The sequence below is a fragment of the Bos grunniens genome, chromosome 2, assembly GCF_055505025.1.
Source record: "Bos grunniens cultivar Pamir isolate PY7600 chromosome 2, Bosgru_T2T1.0, whole genome shotgun sequence".
NCBI lineage: Eukaryota > Metazoa > Chordata > Mammalia > Artiodactyla > Bovidae > Bos > Bos grunniens.
The window spans coordinates 111,369,496-111,392,095 of NC_141166.1; the positions used below are offsets into that span (position 1 = coordinate 111,369,496).

Below are 22,600 nucleotides of genomic sequence, written 5' to 3' on the forward strand. Positions count from 1 at the left end.
CTGGAGGAAGACGGAGGATTCAGGGGTGAAATCTGAAAATCACCCATCTACCCGTTTGTAGAGTCCATATAGATTCATTCATACCCCTACCCCATGCTCCCGAAGGTAGAGATCTAGTTCCCACATTCATTCATTGATGAGAAAAGATAAGGGGGACTCATGACGTTAGACATCATACGAAATTTCTGAGGAATCATTCATGGTATTAAGACTTCAGCTGACTTCTTCCGTGAACAATGAAAATTTAAAATCTGGCTGAGAAATCAGAGAAGAAGAAAAAAGTGGTGTTTTAAGGGTTGAGTGTAATCATTTTGGCTAGGAAGGAGAAGAAAGAATCTCCTGGTGTTGAAGTGGCTAAAACAGTGTGTGTGACGGGCTAGATGCTATGTGTTAAGAGACCAGAAGTGACAGGATGGGGAGATGTCTACAGCGTGACATCCTCGGCGCCTTTCAAAATTACGAAGGAGTATCTGAAAGCCAAAGTGCCAGGTGAAAACTTTTGACGGTTTGTACATGATCAAAAAAGTATCAGTAGGACCAGTGAGAGCCAATATGTATATTTTAAGTAAACTTGAGTAATTTTCCTTTTTTCTTTCTATTTTTTGGAAGGTCCAGCTGTCCTCAGTTAATCCCCCGTCTTTGTCACCACCAGGAACTACAGAAATTGAACAGAGTCTGTCTGGACTTTCTATTAGTTCAACTCCACCAGCTGTCAGTAATGTTCTCAGTACAGGTATGCAGAAAATAAGATTTCTGTTTTCAGTCTGCTTTGTTTTACATGATATTCTTTTCTGCCTCAAGCTGTAGAATTTTAAAAATTAATTCCAGTGGGCTTTGAAAACTGTAACCATGCTGTGCATTGACAGGCCCTGTCTGAAAGCTGGTGGGTACTAAATTATCACATGCGTTTAAACCTCTTCTCAGCCAGTTTTAGACCTTGGACTTCTCTGTGTTCTACCTTTAAATTCTGTTTAATTGCTCTATTTACTCAGCAGACGATTGCATATCCCCTAACTAGTGTACCCTGGGGATACAAAAGTGAGCAGTTTACCATTCCCTTCCTAGGGGCTCAGTCTTGCTCAGGGGACATGTTCCTGTCTCTTCTTTTTCTGTACTCCTTGTTCTACCTGCTATACTCCATTTTTGCATGTTTTAGGTTTTTTTCAACAACTTTATTGAGATGTAATTCACATAGCATGTAGTTTACCCATTTCAAACTGTACAATTTAGTGGGGTTTTGAATATATTTGCAGAGTTTTGCAACCATCACCTTAGCTTAGAACATTTCACTGCCCCAAGGGAAATCCTGTACGCAGTCACTTGTTTCCCCCAGTCCCCCAAGGCCTAGGCACTTGCTAATCTACTTTCTCCTTCTAGTCTAAATAGTTCATAAAATTTGTGTGGTCGTCTGTGACCTTTCTCTGTGGCTTCTTTTACCTTGAATAGTGTTCTGTTTTCCAAGTTCATTGATGTCACAGCATATGTTAATGCTTTATCTTTTTATGTTTAAATAATGTTCCATTGCATGGGTATGCCACATTTTGTTGATGGACATTTGGGTGGTTTCTGCTTTTTGGCTATTATTGAATAATGCAGCTATGAACATTTGTGTACAAGTTTTTGCATAGACATATGTTTTCATTTTTCTTGATTATATACCCAGAAATTAGAATTGCTTGGTCACATGATACAGTTCTTAACTTGGTACGTTGACATAGTTTATTTTTCCCTTTCCTTTTTTTAAATATCTTCATCATACCAAGAGTATATTGTATACTCAATCAGTGTTGAATAAGTGGATAAAACACTGCCATGGTTTCATTTTATTTTATAGTATCCGTTTATTCTTGAGCTCTTTTGTTTAATATTTGTCTCCAGATCTGCTCATATTCCACTCTGTTCTGAAATGGACGTAAAACCACCCATCAAGATGCAGTTAAGGTCAACAATGGTCCCTAGAGCTTGTCCCCTCGGTTGAAATCCCAAATCTTTTCAGAGTCTTTGTTTTCCAAGATAAGTTTGGAATTTTTATTTTTTATAAAAAATTAAAAAGTTGAAACATACTCAAAAATAGATGAATGTTAATAAATACAGATATTCATTTGTTTAAAGAGAAGTACAACAGACCCCCACCACCCACCTTCACCAATTATCAGTATGATGACATTCATCCCTACCCCCTACTCTTTGCTGAATTTTTTCCCAGCTTTATCAAGGTATAATTTGTGTACTATAAAATTTACTTACTGAAAGTATAGAACTCAATGATTTTTAGTAAATTTATGGAGTTGTGCAGGTATCACCACAGTCTAGTTTTAGAATATTTCCTAAATGAAATTAAATATTAATGTCATCAGTATCATGTCATAGATATATCTGGAAGAGATTTTAAAGTTTATTTCATCAAGTAATGTTTGAGTCCTTTTTGTGAGATTGAGTTTTTTCACTTATATCCCATCAGATATAAGAAATGGTCCTTTAGTTTATTCTTGAATAGACTTCCCAAGGCGGCAACCAAGTCTGTATCTGATGGCTCTCACCTGGCTTTACAGTGAGGTTCCAGTGCGCATGAGAGCGCTTCTGGCTTCAGGAGATAGCTGATGTGTCTTCAAGTTGCAGTTTCTATTTTAAATCTGCCCTCATACATGACAGTTACACTTGTGTTGTCTTATAAGCACATGTACTGAGATTCCTGGTCTTATTACATTGTAGAGAAATGGGTTATTGAATAGTAAAAGAGGTATCAATAAATCAGAAATTCCTAAAGGAGATTGAAAGAAATCAGCATTTTCACTTTGAGTAAGTAAATTTAGCATTGTGACATGAGAAACCACTTTTTGTTAGGTATTTATTTTTCAATCTTTGCTTTGATTATATTGCTGAAAAGTAGCCCAAACAGTAACTGTAGAAACATAAAAGTATGTGTTTTTTAAAAAAAACTTCACTGTGGATTTGAAAAATTTGGATTTTCAGAAAATGAATATATCATTTTGAAATGGCATTAATCGATATGACCTCCTCACACTTCCTGTCTCCCTTTCTTTTTCTGCACTTCATCAGAATGTAAATTTACTGGGGGTAGTGATTTTTTTATTTTCTTTATTCTGTAAGTTCCTTGGTGCCTAGAACAATGTCTTGACATATAACAGGTGCCCACCCTGCCCCCAAACTTGAAAGACTTAAACATACCAACCAACCATCCAACACCTTTGAGAATCAAATAAAACAAAGAACTCCCTTCGGATTTTTCATGCCTCCAGTTTCCGCAGAAAAGTAAATATGTGACTAACTAAATTTATAAAACTGTCTGAAAATAGTTGCTTCATACTTTTAGGCACAGTTCATTCTGGCTTTAAGCAGATCTCTGTAAGACAAAATCAAAATCCATGTGCAGTATTACTGTTGTTTGGATATCAGTGAAACTTCGCACTTGAGTAGCTGGTAAGCGTTAATAGATAGCCTTTATTAGGTGGTATCCTAAGAGGTACTTGAATATAAAGAACATAAACTCCTCAAGCTAACATCAGTAGAAATGGAAATGTACTAGGCTTCAAAGGCATGTCACAGAACCAAGGCCAGAAGGAAACGGAGGTTCAGGAAGGTCATTCTCCCCATCTCTGGAGCTCCACATGCTCTTGTCTCTTTCAGGCTATCTACATCATTCTCTCTCACAGACCAGCATTCACTGTTTCATGGGGCATATAGGGTTACATGACCTTTTAGGTCAGGAGCCCAGTAAAGATTGACTGGAATCTTTGTATCTCATTTCCAAAATTCCAAAAGTTTTCCAATCCAGCCCTTCTCAGGGGTGAAACTCATACCTGGTGTTACTTAGCTGGGGTGGGCTCTGTAAAGAGCCCCCCGCCCCCTTGGCCCATGCTCTACTAACAGCCCTTGCAAAGAGCAGAGGGCAGAACAGGTGGATGAGCTGTGGAGTGACACAGCTAGAGACCAGCTGACTAAATGAAGTCTCACTGAGGGAAGACCTGACCGTGGTGGGAGGGAAGGGACTGAAGACTGTCCACGATGGTCTGCTCGTTCTTTATCAACTGAAATGTTTCAAAGGCTGTGCTTTTATTTTAGGTGTACCAACGGTACCATTATTGCCACCACAAGTAAACCAGTCCCTCACATCTATGCCGCCAATGAACCCAACTACTACATTACCAGGTAAGCCGCAGGAGAGATACATGTAACATAATAATAGCTTTACTGGTATTTTACATCTTAGAAACAATGAAAAAAATTTATCCCTATGTGGTGACTTTTTACTTGTTTCATTCTCATTTTATCTCTACTGTAAGTTCATGATAAGTGAGAGCAATTGGCAATGAGCTGCAGTCACCAGCTAGTCAGCTGCTGAGCCCTGGGCTCCTTAAACCTAGCCCACCATCCTCTTTGCGTCCAAGCAGCCTGAGGCCAGAATAAGGAGTGTGTAGATGTTCCATTCATCAGCACTTCCTTACTTAGGGCATTCTGGTCAGTGCTTAATGAATAGGACATTGTATCTTAGAGAGGAGCACTCCTTGCTTGGGTCCTCAGTAACTCTAATGTTAGGTGAGATTTTTGTTTATTTCGCTTATTGTTCCCAGTGAAGACCAAGTCCTTTTATCTCTCAGGTAGGGATCAGATATTATTTCAGTAATCAAGTATAGTTGGCTTCTGATAGCCTTTAATTGTATGGCTAAAGATGCTGTTACACAGACATACTAAGCCATTAACCAAATGTGAACACACACAAAATGATAAAGCAAGTGTGATAAAATGTTAATATTTGAGAAATTTGAGTGACAAACATACATAGGGATTCTCTATTAGCAACTGTGAGTCCGAAATTAAAAAGGGAAAAGGGGTCTGCGTGAGGCGGGAGTGCTAGCCCGGAGGCCGCTAAGCCCCCGGCCCCTCCAGGTCATCGCCATCAGTTGGGGGTCCGCGGGGTCTGCGGTCACCCTCAGTTCCAGGCACCGCACCGGGCTAGCGGCAACATCGCGTCCATGGCCACCACAGCGGCTCCGTCATCTTTGGCCCTCAGGGCCTCGAGCCCGGCCGTGACCCCCAGCTCGTACGGGGTCTTCTGCAAGGGGCTTTCCCGCACCCTGCTCGCCTTCTTCGAGCTGGCCTGGCAGCTGCGCATGAACTTCCCGTATTTCTACATTGCGGGCTCCGTCGTTCTCAACATCCGCTTGCAGGTACATTTTTAGAGCCCTGGGGATGCCGCCCGCGTTCCGGGCCTGCATTATGGCCGACTCCCAGGAGGCGCCGCGGCACCATGGAGCTTGGGGCGAGCAGTCCCGCTCTCTCGCGAGAGTGCTTGGTCTCCCTCCACCGCTGCGCTCTCGCCTCTCCGCCGTCTGCTCTCCTCCGATCCCCTGAACTGGCACCGAGACCTCCTGAGTGTAGGAAGAGGAAATAAACGATTCCGGGAACCGAGAACTTCAGTGAAGACCCACTACAATATTTAAGAAGCTGTGCATCCTTAAAAACGGGACGAACAGGATGTATTATAACAAGGGAAGGCTGTCAAAACTTTCAGGACAGAAGTGTACAAGCTCATGGTCCGTGTTCATAAATAGTAAATTTCGGGAAGATGAGACTGGATTATAAACAGGATCAGTCAGAAGCTGAAGATCTTAAGGATATGCAGTGGAAGGCAAACATCTCTTCATTCCACAACAGAAAACTATGACGATCAGAAACTTTAAGTGAAAAAAAAAAAAAAAACAACGTTGTAAGAGGAACACATCCTTCAGATAACCAAACAATGTAAAATACTGCAGGGTTTTGACCGAGGGTTGGAGTGTAAGAAGGTGGACTCAATTTCAGTGTCGCTCTAATTCGCATTGTGGTTCAGAATCTTGGAGCCAAAAAAAAGGAAATCCAATCATAGCACAAAGCTTGGTGGTTTATTGAATAACATTTAAAGAATCATAATGGAAATGCTGTTTATGGTTTTCATCTTTTTAAGAGAATGCTTAATTACGGTTACAGAGTTGAGTGTCAATATTATCAGCCTTGATGGCATAAAAGTGCAATTTACAAGGTAGGATGGCAGGGCGGGTGCCTGGAAAAGTAATGGTGTCTTTTAAAGTGGGAAGTCGACAGGTAGAGTCTGTTGTCGATGGGGGAAGAGGTCATTTTATTTTACTTAAAGAGTGATGATAAAGTTCTAAAATATAACCATATAACAGAGAAGAAGGGAGAACAGCATGAGGTCAACAAGAAATGCCTAAAGATGATAGTTCAGGTGGAATGTCTTAGAAAGGAAAATGGATACATTGTCATGTATTTATAAATATAGGGTCAAGAGGTTTTTAGGTGTTAGAGAGTCTGGAGACGAATTAGTGGTCTGCATATTTTTTTTCTAATTAAGGAAGCAAAATTGAGGCAATTATGAGCCTCAGGAAAAAGAAAAGTTTTCAGAAGTTACACTGCATTAAGTCAACTGTGAATAATGTTAGTCATCATATAAAGTCAGTCATATTTATGTAAACACTGAATACAAATAATAACAAATTATTAGGTAACCCTAGCAGAATTGGAAAGGAGTATATATGTAATGGAGAATACATCAAGATCTGATACAGAAATGTCGGTTTAAAAAAAAAGCAGTATAACTTGTCACTTAGAAAGAAGTACAGTAACAAATAGCTGAAGAGTTAAAATTGGTAGTCTCTGGTGAAGGAAAATCAGGGATGGGCAGAGAAAAAGTGGAGAATTGCTGTGTTTTACTACTGGTCTAACAGTAACAGTGTTTTTTTCTTAGCCCTGTGTGTATGTGTATATCAGACACACCTCTGTTAAAATACAAACTAATTTTGTGGTCCAGATGAGCCCAACAGTCTGCCTAAATCCCTGTTTTCTCAAACCTATTAAATGAGAATAAACATACCCAATGGATAAAAAAAAATAAAAAGGGAAAAGGAAAAAAAAAAGGCTGAGAGAGTGTAAACCTCAACCATCAAAGAAAATCAGTCCCATATTTGCTGAGATAAATCAGCTTCTTCTCTAAGACACTTGGGCCGGCATCATTCTTGCCCTTGGGTTCAGAGGTTTGTTTTAACCCTTACTCGCTTAGCCATGTAATCACTTAGGTACAGAAAGATGCTTCACTGGGGAGAGGTTTTTGTTATTGTTGTTACTGTAGTTATGGTACAAAACTGCCACAGGGTAAGTGGACTTCTGGTATTTTCACTTCGAAGTGGGTGGTATTTTTTTCAATATGCAAGGGTTTATCGTTGGCACTTTATCTTTTGTTCTCTGCCTTCTCTTCAGGTCTGATGCCTTTACCAGCCGGTCTCCCGAGCCTGCCTGTCCTCCCCAATCTCAACCTACCCACCCCGCCTGTCGTGCCAGGCGTCAGCTTACCAGAACTCGTGAACCCGGGTATGTTGCCCATCTTGCCATAGGACTCTGTCTAATAAAAAGTTTTATCCAGGAAAGGCAGTCCTCTATTTCAGTCTTTTTCTTGCAAGGGCAGATTCTTTAACAAACTTCAGCTGCTTCAGATATAAATTAATCTTTTTTATTTAAAAGGGTTGAAAAAGAAGAGGAGAAATGTCTTTGTGATGCTCCTCTGCCTGGCTGCCTGTCCCTCCCTTCCTCTCCCTCCTGCCCCTGACAGCTCAGGCTCTGTAAAGGCCAGTTGTAGAAATAAAGAGCAGCGGTATGGCCTCGCTGAGCTGAGTGGGATGGGAGGTGTGCAGTTCGCCCGGTGGCAGTGAATGAACTCCCTGTGATTCTCCCTGTATTTTGGGCAGCTGCCATCCAGGGACTGGTGGTTCCTGTGTTTTGCGTGGCTCAGGCTGGCTGGGCTTGCTGCGCTTGCTACTTGATAAATATTCTTCATTTTTTAAATTGAAGGATAATTGCTTTATAGAAATATTCATTATTAATGTTTTTATAATAAAAACTGCAAAGTTTTAGCTACAAGTAGTTAAGTTCACAGATATTCAAAGTAGTTACAGTCAGATTTTATGCACTGATGAAACTGAAGCGGCAGAGTGTCCCCACGAGTCTGCTTTTCTGGTTAATGATTACCCAGAGTAGTTTTAGCTTTGAGATGGCCACACATCAGGGTTGACTTTTCATTGCTGTTCTCAAGAATTGGGCCCATCAGTGATGTCAGTGAATGATCTTATTACATCATGGTATACATTGTCATGTTTCTGTTTAGATCATAACAGCCCCTGTTGTAACACTTATCATCTGTATTTATTCATTACTTGTCCTCATTAACCTGTTTTTTGCTTTTTGGCACAATGGGTTAAAAAACAAATGAAGTCAGTAAATTCAGGCTAATGTTACTGTCTTAGCATTCCCTTTGTCTTTTTGGGGGGGTAGCCCTGTATTCTTAGACTTTCGGCTTTGCCCTTTCCCCAGGTTGACAGACTGGGCCACAGGTTGCCCAAAACCTGTTTTACAACCTGCCTTCCTTTTGTTTCTTGAAGATATAATAGTCTCCCTTCATTCTGCATTTTAAAATTCTTAACTCTACCAAGTATACTATAAATAGTTATCAATCAGAGGGCTTGAAAAAAGGCCGAGTACTTCAGGCTTCAGGCCTGGCCCCGGTGTCTCCTGTTCCTCTTGTCTGTCCAGAGTGCAGCTGAGAGTCAACCTACAGTTTGCTTGAAGAGCAGAGTTCTGCTCAGCACTCCGTGTGTTGCCTTGCAGGCAGATGGGTTCCTGTCCATCCTGGCTGGGAGAATCATTTCTTCCCTGAGCTGGGCTGAGTCACATGAAGGAACCTTTCCTCTGGCCAGCTGGTCCTGTGGTGAATATTTAACTCTGTCCGAGCCTCCAGCCAAGGATAATCAGAGGTGGTGATTTGTGTTGTTGCTCCTCAGCTTCCATTTCCTTAGTGAAAGGCAAATGCAGATGATTGTGTGACTGTGGCTGTTGCCCTTCTGTGCCGGGAGGATGTGTGATCTCTGCCTTTTTGTCCTAGGTTTGCCACCTCTTCCTTCCCTGCCTCCCCGAAATTTACCAGGCCTTGCACCTCTCCCCATGCCGTCCGAGTTCCTCCCGTCATTCCCTCTGGTTCCAGAGGTCTCTCCCGCAGCAGGCTCCGCAGACCTGCTGTCCTCTGTCCCACCTGCCAGCAGCCCACCCTCCGACCCCGTCCCGACCACTGCACGGGCAGACACCGCCTCCGCACTCACTGTGGACGTGACACCCCCCCCTCCCAAGGCCCCGGCCACGGTGGAGGACAGAGTCAGCGACTCCGCCACAGCCAGCGAGAAGCCCATCTCAGCGGTTACGGTTACAGATGCATCTGCTTCTGAGTCACCTTAGCTTTGGACCGGTCTTCAGAATTGGCGTGGTGTGCTTGTTTCACCACAGGAGCGTGTCTGGAAATGCAAACTCTCTTTAATTTCTTACTAGTTTGTACCGTTTCTGTAGGCATCCTGTAAATAATTCTAAGGGAAAACTCAGCAAGAGGATGTGGGCTTGTATTCTGCCAAGTGGGAGTGCGGCTCACAGGCCGGGGAGGGAAACGTCAGGAAGTGCTTGTATTTTAAAACAACCAAAAAGAATTGTAAGGGTGGCTTGCTGCCAGGTTTCCACTGCCATTCTTGGGGGTGTAGCTCTTTGGGAAAGGTGGTGACAGGGTGTTCTCTAGGCTCCCTGTCTTCCTGCTGCTCCTTCTGTAAGGAAATGTAATATTTTATGCCTAATACCCACTCGCAACATTTCTTGTATTTTGTAAATCATTTGCAAGAATGCAGACCACCTCACTAAGCCGTGAAACGAAAAGATATTTTACTTTTGGTCTCTGTGAGTCACATCTCTATTAAGGTTTACACGAAAATTCCAACAGAAGATGTTAATTAAAGTTAACACAATGTGCACTATTAATTGAACATCTTTTTATTCAGCCTATACACAGATCTTTGTTTTGAGCTCTCAGAAGTACTCAGACAACATTTTATAACTGCTGCTGTTGCTTTATACATCCACTAAAAAATGGCATTTAAAAAGAAATAAAGGAGATGTTACACAGTTTTAAACCAGAAGGTGGCACTTTGTAGCTGCTTACAATATTACAGCTGTACTGGGAAGCATAGACACAGCAATAAATTACAGTACTTTTGCTTTTCTTCTTGTGGTACATTTAAATTACAACTCCTGATTGCCATGGCGCAGTCATTAATCTCCAGTGCATCACAATGCATTCATGTAATTCCATGTCTGACCTTTGCTTTCTCCTAAATTTTCTAAGAGATGGTTAAGTTATGTGGCATTGATTTATTGAATGAAATTAAATGCATATTATGTCTCTGCTTCTTAAATAAGATGAAAGCGATTCGTCAGTTATTGACCTGGCACTGGCATGAATGTTGCCAAGGAGCAGCGAGTAGAACAGGGCTGCTAAAACCCACCTGGAAACTAGAGTTATCAGTGACCACCAGTTTTTAGGATAGATCCATCTCCAGGGCCAGGTTTATATTTCCAGTAAATGACAAAAGAAGGCTCCAGCTCAGGTAAAGTTGAGCAAGTTGTTATTTTTAAAAGATATTCCTGTGTTTTAAAAATGTTAAGGAGCTACCTTAATGGGAAGCAAGTAAGTAATTTTTGAGCTTTAAAGACAAATTTTTTAACTGTAGTTTTTCCAGAGCAGCGATTCTGAACTCTTGTGAGGTCATCTGAGGATGGCAGCAGCCCTGGACCATCTTCCCAGGACAGGGTCTCTAAGCACAGGAAGCACACTGAGCTTTGGGGAGAGGGGGACTCTCAGTGTTCACCTGGAAGATGGGCACAGACTTGGCCCAGACAGGCTCATCGGGCCTTCCTGAGATGGAAAACACTTATTTTAGATATTCTCTTCTTCCTTCAGCTGTGGGTGTTTTTTTTACACCGCGTATTCTATTTCAGGGGCCAGAAACACAGATGTGAAAGAGAGTCGCTACCATGAGACCACTCACCGTGACCTTTTAGAGGGGATGGTGTCTCGGTCAGTCCTCTGGGCACTTGAGATGAGCCCTCAGTGAGGATGACAGTCGAATCATCTTTGAACCCCTGGGTCACTCAGGGTGTGAGGCATGAGGCAGAAATGGGGAGAACAGAGAATGCTGGTTCGAATAGGCTCGGTTATCAGAACAACTCTCAAAATACAGTGGCTTAAGCAAAGTCTGTCTTCTCTTCCATGGTTGGTTTTGTTGGTGTTTTTTTTTTGTTGTTCTTTGTTAGGGTGCATGGTCTTTCTCTAGTTGCAGGGGGGTGAGCGGGGTGCTTCTCTCCAGTTGCAGCATGGAAGCGTCTCCTGTTGAGGCACAGAGGCTTAGCTGCCCTGTGGGATTTTAATTCCCCAACCAGGGATCAAATCCATGTCCCCTGCATTGGAAGGCAGATTCTTAACTACTGGACCACCAGGACCATTGCTCTCGTTCAGAGTTGGAGATGGTCAGGCTGAGGCAGGACCGACCTTTGGTAACGTCAGAGACTGCAGCTCCAGTCCTGTAGTGCTGCTTAGCGTGGTTTTCATTTCCACGGTCATCACATGGGCCCAGATGGCAGCCAGAACCCCTGCCATCCCCTCCTCCTTCTAGCCAGAAGAAAAGGGCCAGCCCCCTTCTTTGGGGGACAGTTCAGAGATTTCACGCAGCACCTTGGCTTACATTCTTCAGGCTATTGTGGAGTAACATGGCTGAAAGGCTGAAGCGTGAAGGCTGTGCTGCAGGAACTGAGGAGGAAGCAGTGACTAGTGAGGCCCCATGCGCATCCCCCACACAGTGCCACCGTTTGCTGAAGATTCGATGGAGGCACTCTACCAGGGTGCTGGGCAGGAGCAGGGAGATTTCTGAGAGAGGACGTGACTTGAAGAACCGTGCAGGCAAAGGAGGGGCAGAGAGCATTTGAGGCTAGAAGAACGGTGAGGAGTGGAGCACACGGGGGCTGGGTCCTGAGTGCCAGCCTAGGGGGTTGGGGCTTTGTCTTAAAAACAGGAGTCACTGGGGGATTTCCTTGAGGACAAGCTCATCTGCATTTGAGGAAGCCTCTCTAGTAGTGGAGGATGGAGGGGCGGCCAGCCCTGAAATGAGCGGACAGAGGAGACTGAGGAGGCAGTGTCATCTGAAGGCCGTGTTGGTAGCTGGCAGTAAGGCTGTGATGATGACTGTATCTTTCTTGTGTTCCTGTTTTATGCTTAGTCCCTTACTAAATTTGCTTGCTTTAGAACAGTCAGCTTTAGATCATTTCCTAAAAACTGAAAAAGACCTTCCCCATTTGTGAGGCTGAAGTAAAATGGCTCTGCCTGGGCCTGAGGGTAAAGGCCTCCTGTTTAATTATCTGACCACCCAGCAAGGGGGTCAAATTAGAACCACCTCTCAGAGTATGGATTCCTGGGCCCCTGAGTTCTGAAAAGCTTTCCAGGGGATGAGAATCACTACACACTGACATTTGTCTCCTTCACTGTACCTGCCCCTGCCCAGCTCCAGTTAGCAGCAGGCCCTGAACCATATCCTAGGTGATCATTGAGACAGGCTGGTCTGTAACCTGAAGTAATAAGGCAATCAGTTCAGTTTAGTCGCTCAGTTGTGTCAGATTCTGCGACCCCATGAACCACAGCACACCAGGCCTCCCTGTCCATTACCAACTCCCGGAGTCGACCCAAACCCATGTCCATCAAGTTGGTGATGCCATCCAACCATCTCACCCTCTGTCGTTCCCTTCTGCCTTCAATCTTTCCCAGCATCAGGGTTTTTTCAAATGAGTCAGCTCTTCGCATCAGGTGGCCAAAGTATTGGAGTTTCAGCTTCAGCATCAGTCCTTGCAGTGAACACACAGGACCAATCTCCTTTAAGATGGACTGGTTGGATTTCCTCGCAGTCCAAGGGAAATAAGGCAATAGAAAGTCCGTTGTCTACTGAGACATTTTCACCACCTAGCAAAGTGCACACGTTGGAAAAGGGGTCTTTTATCAATGATACCATTTGCAGTGGATCTTGGAAGAACAGTTTCTGGTCTTGCTAACCAAGTGTGTTCCTCTATAAGCTCCTTGCATATGAGCCAATAACTACAAGAATGGGGAAATAACACCAAAGCCACAGGCCAGCGGAATGGTAGGTGAAACTGCTTCCTGGCTTGCAGCGCTCTGGGAGCTGGAGAGGGACAGAGAGATGTTCTCAGGGATGGGGCTGGGGACAGAGTTCTTGTCCATTAAAGAGCAGTTCAGGACTGACCAGTGTAGGAAAAGCTGCCTGGTCGGGGAGTTACACAAGCACAGTGCCCTCTGGCCAGCCATCTTTGCCAGCGCAAACAACAAGAGCACATGCCGTCGTGTGGGCCCGGGGACTTCGTGTTATCAGAGTTAAGGTTGCACCATGTTTCCTGGCACTCCTGGATGGGAACAGGCCCCGGCGTGTGGGGTGAATACTGTAACGGGGAGCTGAGCCAGCCCTGTCCCAAGCCCTCTGTAGGGTAGTCTACCCAGGGAACAAGAGGTAGCAAACTGAGTTCCTGCAGACACCCTTGAGCCACCCTGTACCTTTTTAAATGTGAATTAATTGCCAACATTCCCAAACCAGAAAATTTCACAGAAGTCCAGATGTCTGGTTTCTCTTTCCCATTATCTGGCAACGCTAGGTCCTCAGCCCCACAAGGAAGCAAGCCCCCTTGAGCCGACACCACCAGGTTGCCACCTGGCCTGCTGGTTTCTGCCACTTGCCTGGTCCACAGGCATCTGAAGTCACAATGTATTAAGTATTGTCCTGGTGGAGATGGGTGGGAAGCCTGGGCTTCAAAAAGCTGGAGGGTCCAGAACGTAGGGAACCCAGGATCAGAAAACAAGAATTTTCATGGACTTCATTATTTTCGACCCATGAATCATGGTGAAATGGTTGCTAAGGTTGACAGAATTTGAAGCAGTCACTTAAACTCTAAACCTTGGGGAGAAATAGGTCTCTGGACCGTGACCAAGATGATGACAGGGATTTGGGTTTCCCCAGCCTCTCCCAGAAGCCAAGTCTGGGACAAAAACCCATTAGTTGAATTTACCTTGACAACCAAATCTATTGAATTATGTCATCAGTTCTCTTTTTTTAGGGACCAAGGAGTATGTAAAGAGAGGCCCTGCCTGAATTCCCAAGTGGCTTCCTTGCCCTCCATGCCGTGGCCTCGAATCCCGGTGAGAGGGAAGCCACTTAGAGTCCAGCTCTGGCCACTCTGGCCCGGTGTGAGACTGGAACAAGTAATGTTCACCTGAGGTTGGGTGTGTGGGGGAAGCATCTTCAGGGAACGCCTGCATTAGAGTGGCTCGGGTGAGGGGACTTCTCATTTCTTATGCACTTTTATATCAGCATAATTTTTAAAAATGTATTTGAATTACTTTTCAGTCAACAAAAACAACGGTTATTTTTCATGTAAAGGACAAATGGGACTTAAAAGAGCCAGGACTGCCTAGCCTGGGGGAGGGGAAGGTGCTGGCCTTGTCCAGTGGCATTTAAAAGCTCCCTGCTAAGAAATCCCTAACACTGGCCCTAGGTGAGAATTATTAGTGATGTTTGCTTTAGTAGACCTGTACTTTGATGATCTGCAACATTATTTTGTGTTTGTAAATCAGTTTGGCCAGAAATGTCCGTGTGTGGTTCAGACAGCTCTACTGAGCACAGACACGATGGCAAGAGTTCACATCGTCTCTAGGGCTCCCTTCTGGCATTTAGATCTCCGGAAATCACGTTAGCGGTCAGGTACATGAACTATTCGCAGTTCTAACATTGTTTAATTTGAGATCAGCAACTGAACAACCTGTGTGCTTTGGGGTGGTGGAGAACATAAATGTGAGAGCAAATTCCATCTGTCTTTAGTTGCGGAGCTGAATAAAAATGAGAAACAGGTTCCTATTGCCTAAATTGAGGGGCTCGGAGCTCAGTCTGATTTTAATAAACAAAGCCAAACTTGGTCTCTGCAAAGTTTTTGTTTTTCTTTTCCTGGAATGACCAGAAATAAAAAGGGCATGTAGCCTCAGAGATAGTGAAATATATTTTTCCAAATTCAGATCTCTACTAGGCAAATGGGGTCACCTGAGGTGAAAACCCCACCAGCTGGGGGTCTTCTGGAGAGGACAGATGAGGGGTGACAGTAGACATGGAGGAGGCAGAAGAGAGAGAGAAGAGGGGCCCTGGGCAGCACAGGTTCTGGGCTTGATCCCATGGACTGGTGTTGCCAAATGTACATGGAAGACATTTTTGTTTTCTAATTTTATTACCTATATATTTATTTTAACATGTGTTGAAAAAATAGATCTGCTTTGTAGGATGAGGCTAAAGTAGCTTCCTTTATCAACTTTATTGACAAAAAGGAATCAAGTTAAAGAGAAGTACTGAGTTGACAGCAGGTGTCAAGCAGGGCAATTTTTTCTTCAATCTTCCCTGGCCTCCCAGTAGGTGGTACTGATATCTCCATTTACCAAATAAGTAACTTCCAGTTCACACAGTGGAAGCTTTAGGATAGGAGCTGACTGCTGTAGGTCTGTCTCCTCCCACGTCTCAGTTCTGTTACCACACACCGATTAGGAGCCGTAGAACCCAAAACTGACTTTCGTCCAGTAACTTCTGTTGTCTCCAAGGCCACGTGGAGCCGGAGCCCGGCCGGCAGCGCGCGCCGCGGCCACCAGGTGGCGCAGCGAGCCTGGGAAAGCCGCGCCCCGTCGGAGGCCGCGGGGTCTCCGGGCCAACCTCGCAGGGCCCTTGGGCGGGGCTGGGACGTCGCAGGAGCGGCCGCGAGGGTGGGGACGTGTTTTTTTTCCTTTGGAAAAGGGCTAGCTGGGACTTAGTCCCTTACTTCCCTTCCACCGCACAGGTAGCTAGGTAGGGATGCAGAAAAGCCTGGGTGCATTCACCAAAAGGAGTCCCTTTGCAACACAATTTTAAAGTAAATACATCAGCCTGAGGCTTGTTAAGATAGAAATGAAAAGCCCTACAGGTGACAGTGAACCCCTGTGAACTTCCAAAAACATCATAAAGTCGAGATCCTGATTGGGGGGTGGGGGCGGGTCTTGCTTCCATCATTCCCAGACACATCCTCCCTTACCCTCGACCCCCAACCCCAGGCTCCCCGCCCTGAGGTTAGAGCCTGGCTCTCTGGTAGTGAGTGAACCCCTTGTCCAACAAGCCTCCGCTCATCCGTCCCAGAACTCTGTGAAGGCACACGTTCCTGCCTCACAGGCCCCGGGCACACCTCGTGGAGCAGCCAGGTTGGGCCCAGGTGGTCTGAATTCAAAAGCCTCCCCCTCCCCACGCTGCTGACAACGAGCAATGAGATGCGTGTATAAGGCACAAGGAGCACGCACAGGCGGGAGCTCCGCAGACCGAGGCCTGAGCTGGCTTCTGGGGAGGTGCTTCTGCGCCTTGGAGGAAGGAGAGAAGCTCCGGGCCAAGTGGAAGCCTGCTTCGTCAGAGGCAGCAGCACCCGCAGTGACGTGAAGGTAGGTGGCACTCAGGGTGTTCTGGAACCGCACGTCGCGCCGGGTGGCTGGAATGGGAAGGGCGATGTCTGGAGTGGCGGCAGGTGCGGGTGGGGCTGCAGAAACGGCCTGGGGAACCCAGGAGTTCAGGCTACATTACTGGGGAGTCGATAAAAGCTGTTTTGTTTTTGCAAGGAAGTAAATAGTTTGCCCCTTAACAAGGATCAGAGGTTTAAAAATCTTACCTTTTAGCAAGCTTTTTAAAAATGAAATATGCGGAACATAGAGTTAAAAACGAAAAATTGGGATGGAACTGCTGGTTGCTGCCCTCTGAGCAGGAGAGAAAGGTGTGGGTGGCATCTCTGAGGAAAGGGTCCCCAACTCCCCCAGAGCTGCACCGCCTAGGGGAAAACTAAGACTTCGTCTTATCCACAGAGAGACTCAAGCCCAGAGAAGTGCTGTGCTGCCCGGGCCTCCTGCCTCCCAGTCCACCCCATTCCCACCCCCAGCGCCTGCTCTCCAGCGGCTGGGGCGTCCCCTCACTGTCTCCTGGTTTGTGGAGGTCTGGTGAAAGCCCAGCGGGGTGAGGCATCTTCATCTTCTGTAGTCCCTCTCCAGGCAAGGCAACCCTCTACACCTGGGCACAGAAAAGCAGTTCCCCACCAGTGCTTTTCAGCCCTGCGTGCCTAAAAAACAAAATACCAGTATGCCTATGGCCCAGAGCCTGGGCAGGGAGGCTCAGAGATCGTCTTCCTCAGTTCCTCATGTTACAGATAAAGCCTGAAATCCGGAGAGGTTAATGACTCTCCCTCAGGCTCACAGTTGTAGAGATGGTAGAAAGCTGGGCCTGGTACCCAGGCAGAAATAATCTTGTGTTGTCTTGGCCTGTAGTGGCTAAAGGCAAGGCTTCAGTTCCGTGCCAGAGACTGAGGTTGAGTCGTGGCAGTGAGAGCCGACTCCTAACCGCTAGACCGCTGGTCAGTGATAAGGTCCTAGCCCCTTTGCTTTGCAGAAAACAATTCCTACAAAGACAGTATTTATTAAAAGGAAAAAGAGTACAGTATGTGTGGATAGTTGCACAGGTGGACTCAGAGCTGCTCCCTCAGGTGGTTTGATTCACTTTTGTGGGGCATTTCTTCTGGGTTTCCTTTGGCCAGTCATCCGGATTTGCCTGGTTCTGAGCCGGTATTTGGTGTATCTCAGGATCCTCCCATGGGTGCCTGGGTGTGCATCTCAAGGCCTACGGGTAGACTTCGCACCATTCCCCTTCTGACCTCCAAGGAGCTTTCTAGTTGGGAAGGTTTCCTGGACTTCAAGAATGAAAAATATGTGGTTTCTTATCTGGGCAAGGCCCAACATCCTCTCTTGATTGTCATGCTACTGATATTTTGGAGTTTGTCCACAGATGAACTCCAGTTGCTTATTCTGGAGTCGGGGCAGGGGGCATCTACCTCCTGCCTCAAAAATAGGAATCTTTCATTTGTTCTTCCAGCCGGGCCACAATCTGTGCGGTGAGGGGATGGAGTGGGTGGGGCAGCTCCCAGCCTTTTGAGGCAGCAGGGGAGCTGGGGTAGAGGGGGCAAACTCAAGGTCCCTGCTGGCACAGAGGGGATGCTCTTAGCTCACACCAGAGCTAACGGTACCCTCATTTTTATCCAAATTTAAAATGCCAGTGATTTTGTCAACAATGAGACAGTGTAGTCATCAGGGCTCTTAGTTGAGATAAGAACCCAGTTAGAAGCAGCCTAGTCAATCGGTGGCCATTTAACCCCGGGCTCCTGGAGGAGCTTCTGGGACTAGAGGGGAGCCACATGCCTGGGCAGCTGCTCTCTCTGGGTCCTGGCATCTTTCCACCCCTGCAGACTGGAGGGTGAATGCACGTGGAGGGGATGATTCCTGTGAGAAAGTGCTGCAGCAGTGTGACATTTGAGGCGGGGAGGCCGCCTCTGAGGTTGTACCATCTGTTGTCGCACACTGGTGGCAGGGTTTAATCGCCCTATCTGGTTCAATCGCCTCTGGAACACCTAGCACATCACTGGCTCACAGCAGGCACCTGACCTCTGCTGAATGAGCTACCATCAAGATGTGTCCTCATGTAGCTCGGAGTCTAGCTGCGGGTCCCAGATGAGAGCGAGTCCATGCGGTGAACATTAGAGCAGGACGAGCAGCAGAGGGCACCCACCCCAGGCCGGTACCCTCAACAGGAATGTGAGGTGAGGGCACGCCTTCCTGGAGGAATAACAGAATGGGGGTTACAGTGAAGACCACAGTCCTCCCTGCTTCCGGGGGGAGAGCTGCCAGTGGGGACAAGCGGAGGGTCTGGTGGAGGTGTGCTATTCTAGTGGCCGAGGGCGACAGAAGGGCGAAGCTGCTCTCCACTGCCCTGACACCCAGGTCACAGGTTCTGTGGTCTCTCATTTCCTGTCTAATGGGGGGCGGGGTGCAGAGTTCAAAACAGTGGGTTGGTTTTGATTTATGATTGGGGCTTCCCAGGTGGCTCAGTTGTAAAGAGTCCACCTGCCCATGCAGGAGCTGCAGGAGACGCAGGTTTGATTCCTGGGTCAGGAAGATCCCCTGGAGAAGGAAATGGCAACCCACTCCAGTATTCTTGTCTGAAAAATAGGGGACTTCGCTCTTTGCTCAAGAGGAAACAGTAAGTTATGGGAAGGAATTAAATCTAAAGAAAGTCTGATGGGATTCTCACTTTCAGAAGGTGATACTCAGAGGTTTATTCTTTTGCTTATAACAGGTTGGGAGAATTCATAAAACGTCTTAACACTGAGAAAAATAAAAACCTTGAAGTATCTGTACATGTGAGAAACTGGTAGCTCTTTGTTAGCTTAGGAGAATGGAGTGGTGTCTGGAAAGAAATGCATTAGATGGCAATGGCACCCCACTCCAGTACTCTTGCCTGGAAAATCCCATGGATGGAGGAGCCTGGTAGGCTGCAGTCCATGGGGTCGCTAAGAGTCGGACGTGACTGAGAGACTTCACTTTCACTTTTCACTTTCATGCATTGGAGAAGGAAATGGCCACCCACTCCAGTGTTCTTGCCTGGAGAATCCCAGGGATGGTGGAGCCTGATGGGCTGCCATCTATGGGGTCACACAGAGTCGGACACGACTGAAGCAACTTAGCAGCAGCAGCAGCAGATGAATATTGGCAAAAGTATCAATAACATAATCATGGAGGGATTTAAGTTCATACTTGTAATAAAAATGACTCAAATTATTTGAGTACCTTTTTGGAGAATTACCAGGAAAGATTTTTGTCTTAAGTGATTTCCAATTTTTCACAACTAAGATTTGTTTAGAAGTTTCTCTTGTGAAGAGTCAGGGAGAATGGATATCATTATATCTATGAGCTGCTTCAGATTAGAATTCCCTAAACACCCAGAGTATTGCCAGCTATTATTGTCAATATTCTCAGCTTTCAGCTCAAAGTATGCTTTGGTACATTTGATAATTTGGGGGGTATGACTCTGTCACAGTATTTCATCTCCAAAGTGAAGAGTTTTTAAAGTGTTATTTTAGTTATTTTATACTAGAGTAGCATAGACTTTGACTTTTTTACATACTTCTTTTTATTTTTTTCAGTAGCATTTATCACATTATCTTACCACAATGGAGTTGCACTTTTGTGTGTGTGATCTAGTGTGTTTCCTCTGTTGGATTCTGTGCTCCAGAAGGACACTTTGCTTTCTTCCGTATTGTCAGACTCCAGAGTGTCTGACATGCACTGTATGCTCTGTAAATTCTTATTGAATGAATTAGAAAGGTCTTTGAGGAATTTCTAGACTAGGCTAGATAAGAACCCATTTTGCAGCATCCCTGATGCTTCTGAACTGTGGTGTTGGAGAAGACTCCTGAGAGTCCCTTGGACTGCAAGGAGATCCAACCAGTCCATCCTAAAGGAGATCAGTCCTGGGATTTCTTTGGAAGGAATGATGCTAAAGCTGAAACTCCAGTACTTTGGCCACCTCATGCGAAGAGTTGACTCACTGGAAAAGACTCTGATGCTGGGAGGGATTGGGGGCAGGAGGAGAAGGGGACAACAGAGGATGAGATGGCTGGATGGCATCACCGACTCGATGGACGTGAGTCTGAGTAAACTCCGGGAGTTGATGATGGACAGGGAGGCCTGGCATGCTGCGATTCATGGGGTCGCAAAGAGTCAGACACAACTGATCAACTGAACTGAATTGTGTTATTTTCTAAATACTCAAAAAGCATTTGTAAAGGATGGGATTCTCATGTAGTGGTTTATATCATTTGAGAGATATCTTTTCATGGTATAAAATTTTTATGGTCTAAAGGTTTTGAAATCATACAGAGTCTGTTCTCTTATCACTGTGGAATTATGTTCTTAATCAATATAAAAAGATATTTGAAAATAATCCACATATTTTCAAGTGCAATGTGACTTTTAGCAAGAGAGATCTTTGGCTTAGCCATTGAAAGCCTCACCAATGTTAAGACTGAAAAAACAAAGGGTAATTGCAGAGAAGAAAGCATTTAAATGAGAAATTAATATCAAACATATTTTTTAAATGTTTCACTTTATTTTATGTTTACAGTGTCACCTTGCTTAAGTCTGTGGGAACTTGAATTTGTATCCTGCTGTTTTGTAAAGATTGTATAAATCTTAATTGTGTTAAATTGGTTCATTGTGCCTTTTAGGTCTTCTGCTGTATCCACTGTATCTTCCTGTTTTTCTATCATTCTATTAATTTTTGAGAGTTGGATAATGAAAGTCCAACTAAACTTCATTAAAATAATTGTAGTGGAACTATATGTAACTTTGTTTTGTATTTTCCAAGTCTCCTGTAAATGTGTTACCATATTTCCACAATTTAACAAATAAAAGAGAAAAATAACTTATTTAAAATACCTTGTAAATGATACAAGCTGCAAATCCTTGTTTGACTTACTTGAATTCACTCATGACTGAAACCAACTAGATATGTTAACTTGTCTGATTTTTCCAAGCAACATTTTTGCCTTAAAGAAAAGAATATATGACACTTTGACTTTATATGAAGATGAAAATTGGGGCAAGGTAATATTTAAGATTCAGTTGATATATTAGTTACAAATGTACAATACAATGATTCCATATTTGTACATATTGCAGAGTGACCACCAGTGTCTAGCTAACATCTGACACCATAGTTAGAAATTTTTTTCTTCTGATGAGAACTTTCAAGAGGTACTCTCTTAGCAGCTTTCAGATATGCAATAGTATCAGCTGTAATCATCATGCTGTGGTGTCACCTCCCCTTATTTTTTTTAAAAACTGAAACTTACACATTTCGACCCTCTTCACACCTTCATTCACTCCTTACCCAGACACCTTTGGCAACCACCAGTTCTCAGTATCTATGAGCATGGTTTTTTCTTCATTGGTTTAGATTCTGTGCATAAATGAAGTCATACAGTGTTTGTCTTTCTCTGTCTGCCTTATTAATAGTTCTGCTGATGCTGCTGCTAAGTCGCTTCAGTCGTGTCCGACTCTGTGTGACTCCATGGACGGCAGCCCACCAGGCTCCCCTGTCCCTGGGATTCTCCAGGCAAGAACATTGGAGTGGGTTGCCATTTCCTTCTCCAATGCATGAAAGTGAAAAGTCAAAGTGAAGTCGCTCAGTCGTGTCCAACTCCTAGCGACCCCGTGGACTGCAGCCTACCAGGCTCCTCTGTCCATGGGATTTGCCAGCCAAGAACACTGGAGTGGGTTGCCATTTCCTTCTCCAATTAATAGTTCGTTAACCATAATTCCCTAAGGTCCATCTATTTGTTGCAGTTGGCAAGATATTATTCTTTTTATGGCTGCATAATATTCAGTTACAGATATATGTATCACATTTTCTTTATCCTTTCATTCAGTTGGGTTGCTTCTGTGTCTTACGTATTGTAAATAATGCTGCAATAAACATCTTGGTGCAAATACCTTTTCCAGTTAGTGTTTTCATGTCCTTTGGATAAATATCTAGAAGCACAGTTGCTGGATCATAACAGTAGAGTAATTTTTTAACTTTTGGAGGAACCTCCATGCTGTTTTCTATAGTGGCTGCACCAATTTGCAATCCCGCCAACAGGCATGAAGGTTTCCTCTTCTCTACATCTCACCGACACACTTACTGTCTTTTTGTAATTGACACTCTAGAGGTATGAGGTCATACTGCAGTTCTGATTTCCTTTT

General features: G+C 44.7%; 2 protein-coding genes and 1 long non-coding RNA gene across 8 annotated transcripts in view; all 3 read left to right on the forward strand.

Moving 5' to 3' along the window:
• Window positions 1-10,292, forward strand: part of GORASP2 (golgi reassembly stacking protein 2) — a 71,420-nt gene extending 61,128 nt beyond the window's left edge. For all 6 annotated transcript variants that reach the window (XM_086357637.1, XM_086357644.1, XM_086357626.1 and 3 more), the window contains 4 exons: window positions 610-733; window positions 4,084-4,170; window positions 7,273-7,383; window positions 8,948-10,292. In XM_086357637.1, the coding sequence (XP_086213763.1) occupies window positions 610-733; window positions 4,084-4,170; window positions 7,273-7,383; window positions 8,948-9,294 (669 nt within the window). In that variant the 3' untranslated portion in view covers window positions 9,295-10,292. The remainder of the gene's footprint in view (window positions 1-609; window positions 734-4,083; window positions 4,171-7,272; window positions 7,384-8,947) is intronic.
• Window positions 4,860-6,932, forward strand: LOC147378526 (small integral membrane protein 10-like protein 1). The gene has a single exon (XM_086357713.1). It carries the CDS (start codon window positions 4,995-4,997, stop codon window positions 5,199-5,201), a length of 207 nt encoding a protein of 68 aa, XP_086213839.1. The 5' UTR covers window positions 4,860-4,994; the 3' UTR covers window positions 5,202-6,932.
• A 5,387-nt stretch (window positions 10,293-15,679) lies between the features above and the next one.
• LOC147378527 (uncharacterized) lies at window positions 15,680-22,345 on the forward strand. The gene is made up of 2 exons (XR_015147610.1): window positions 15,680-16,423; window positions 21,872-22,345. It is a non-coding gene; the product is annotated as an uncharacterized LOC147378527 (long non-coding RNA).
• The last annotated feature ends 255 nt before the right edge of the window (window positions 22,346-22,600 follow it).

What these genes read in the sequence shown, in the direction of transcription:
- LOC147378526 (XM_086357713.1), top strand. Translation starts at nt 4,995, where the DNA reads ATGGCCACCACAGCGGCTCCGTCATCTTTGGCCCTCAGGGCCTCGAGC.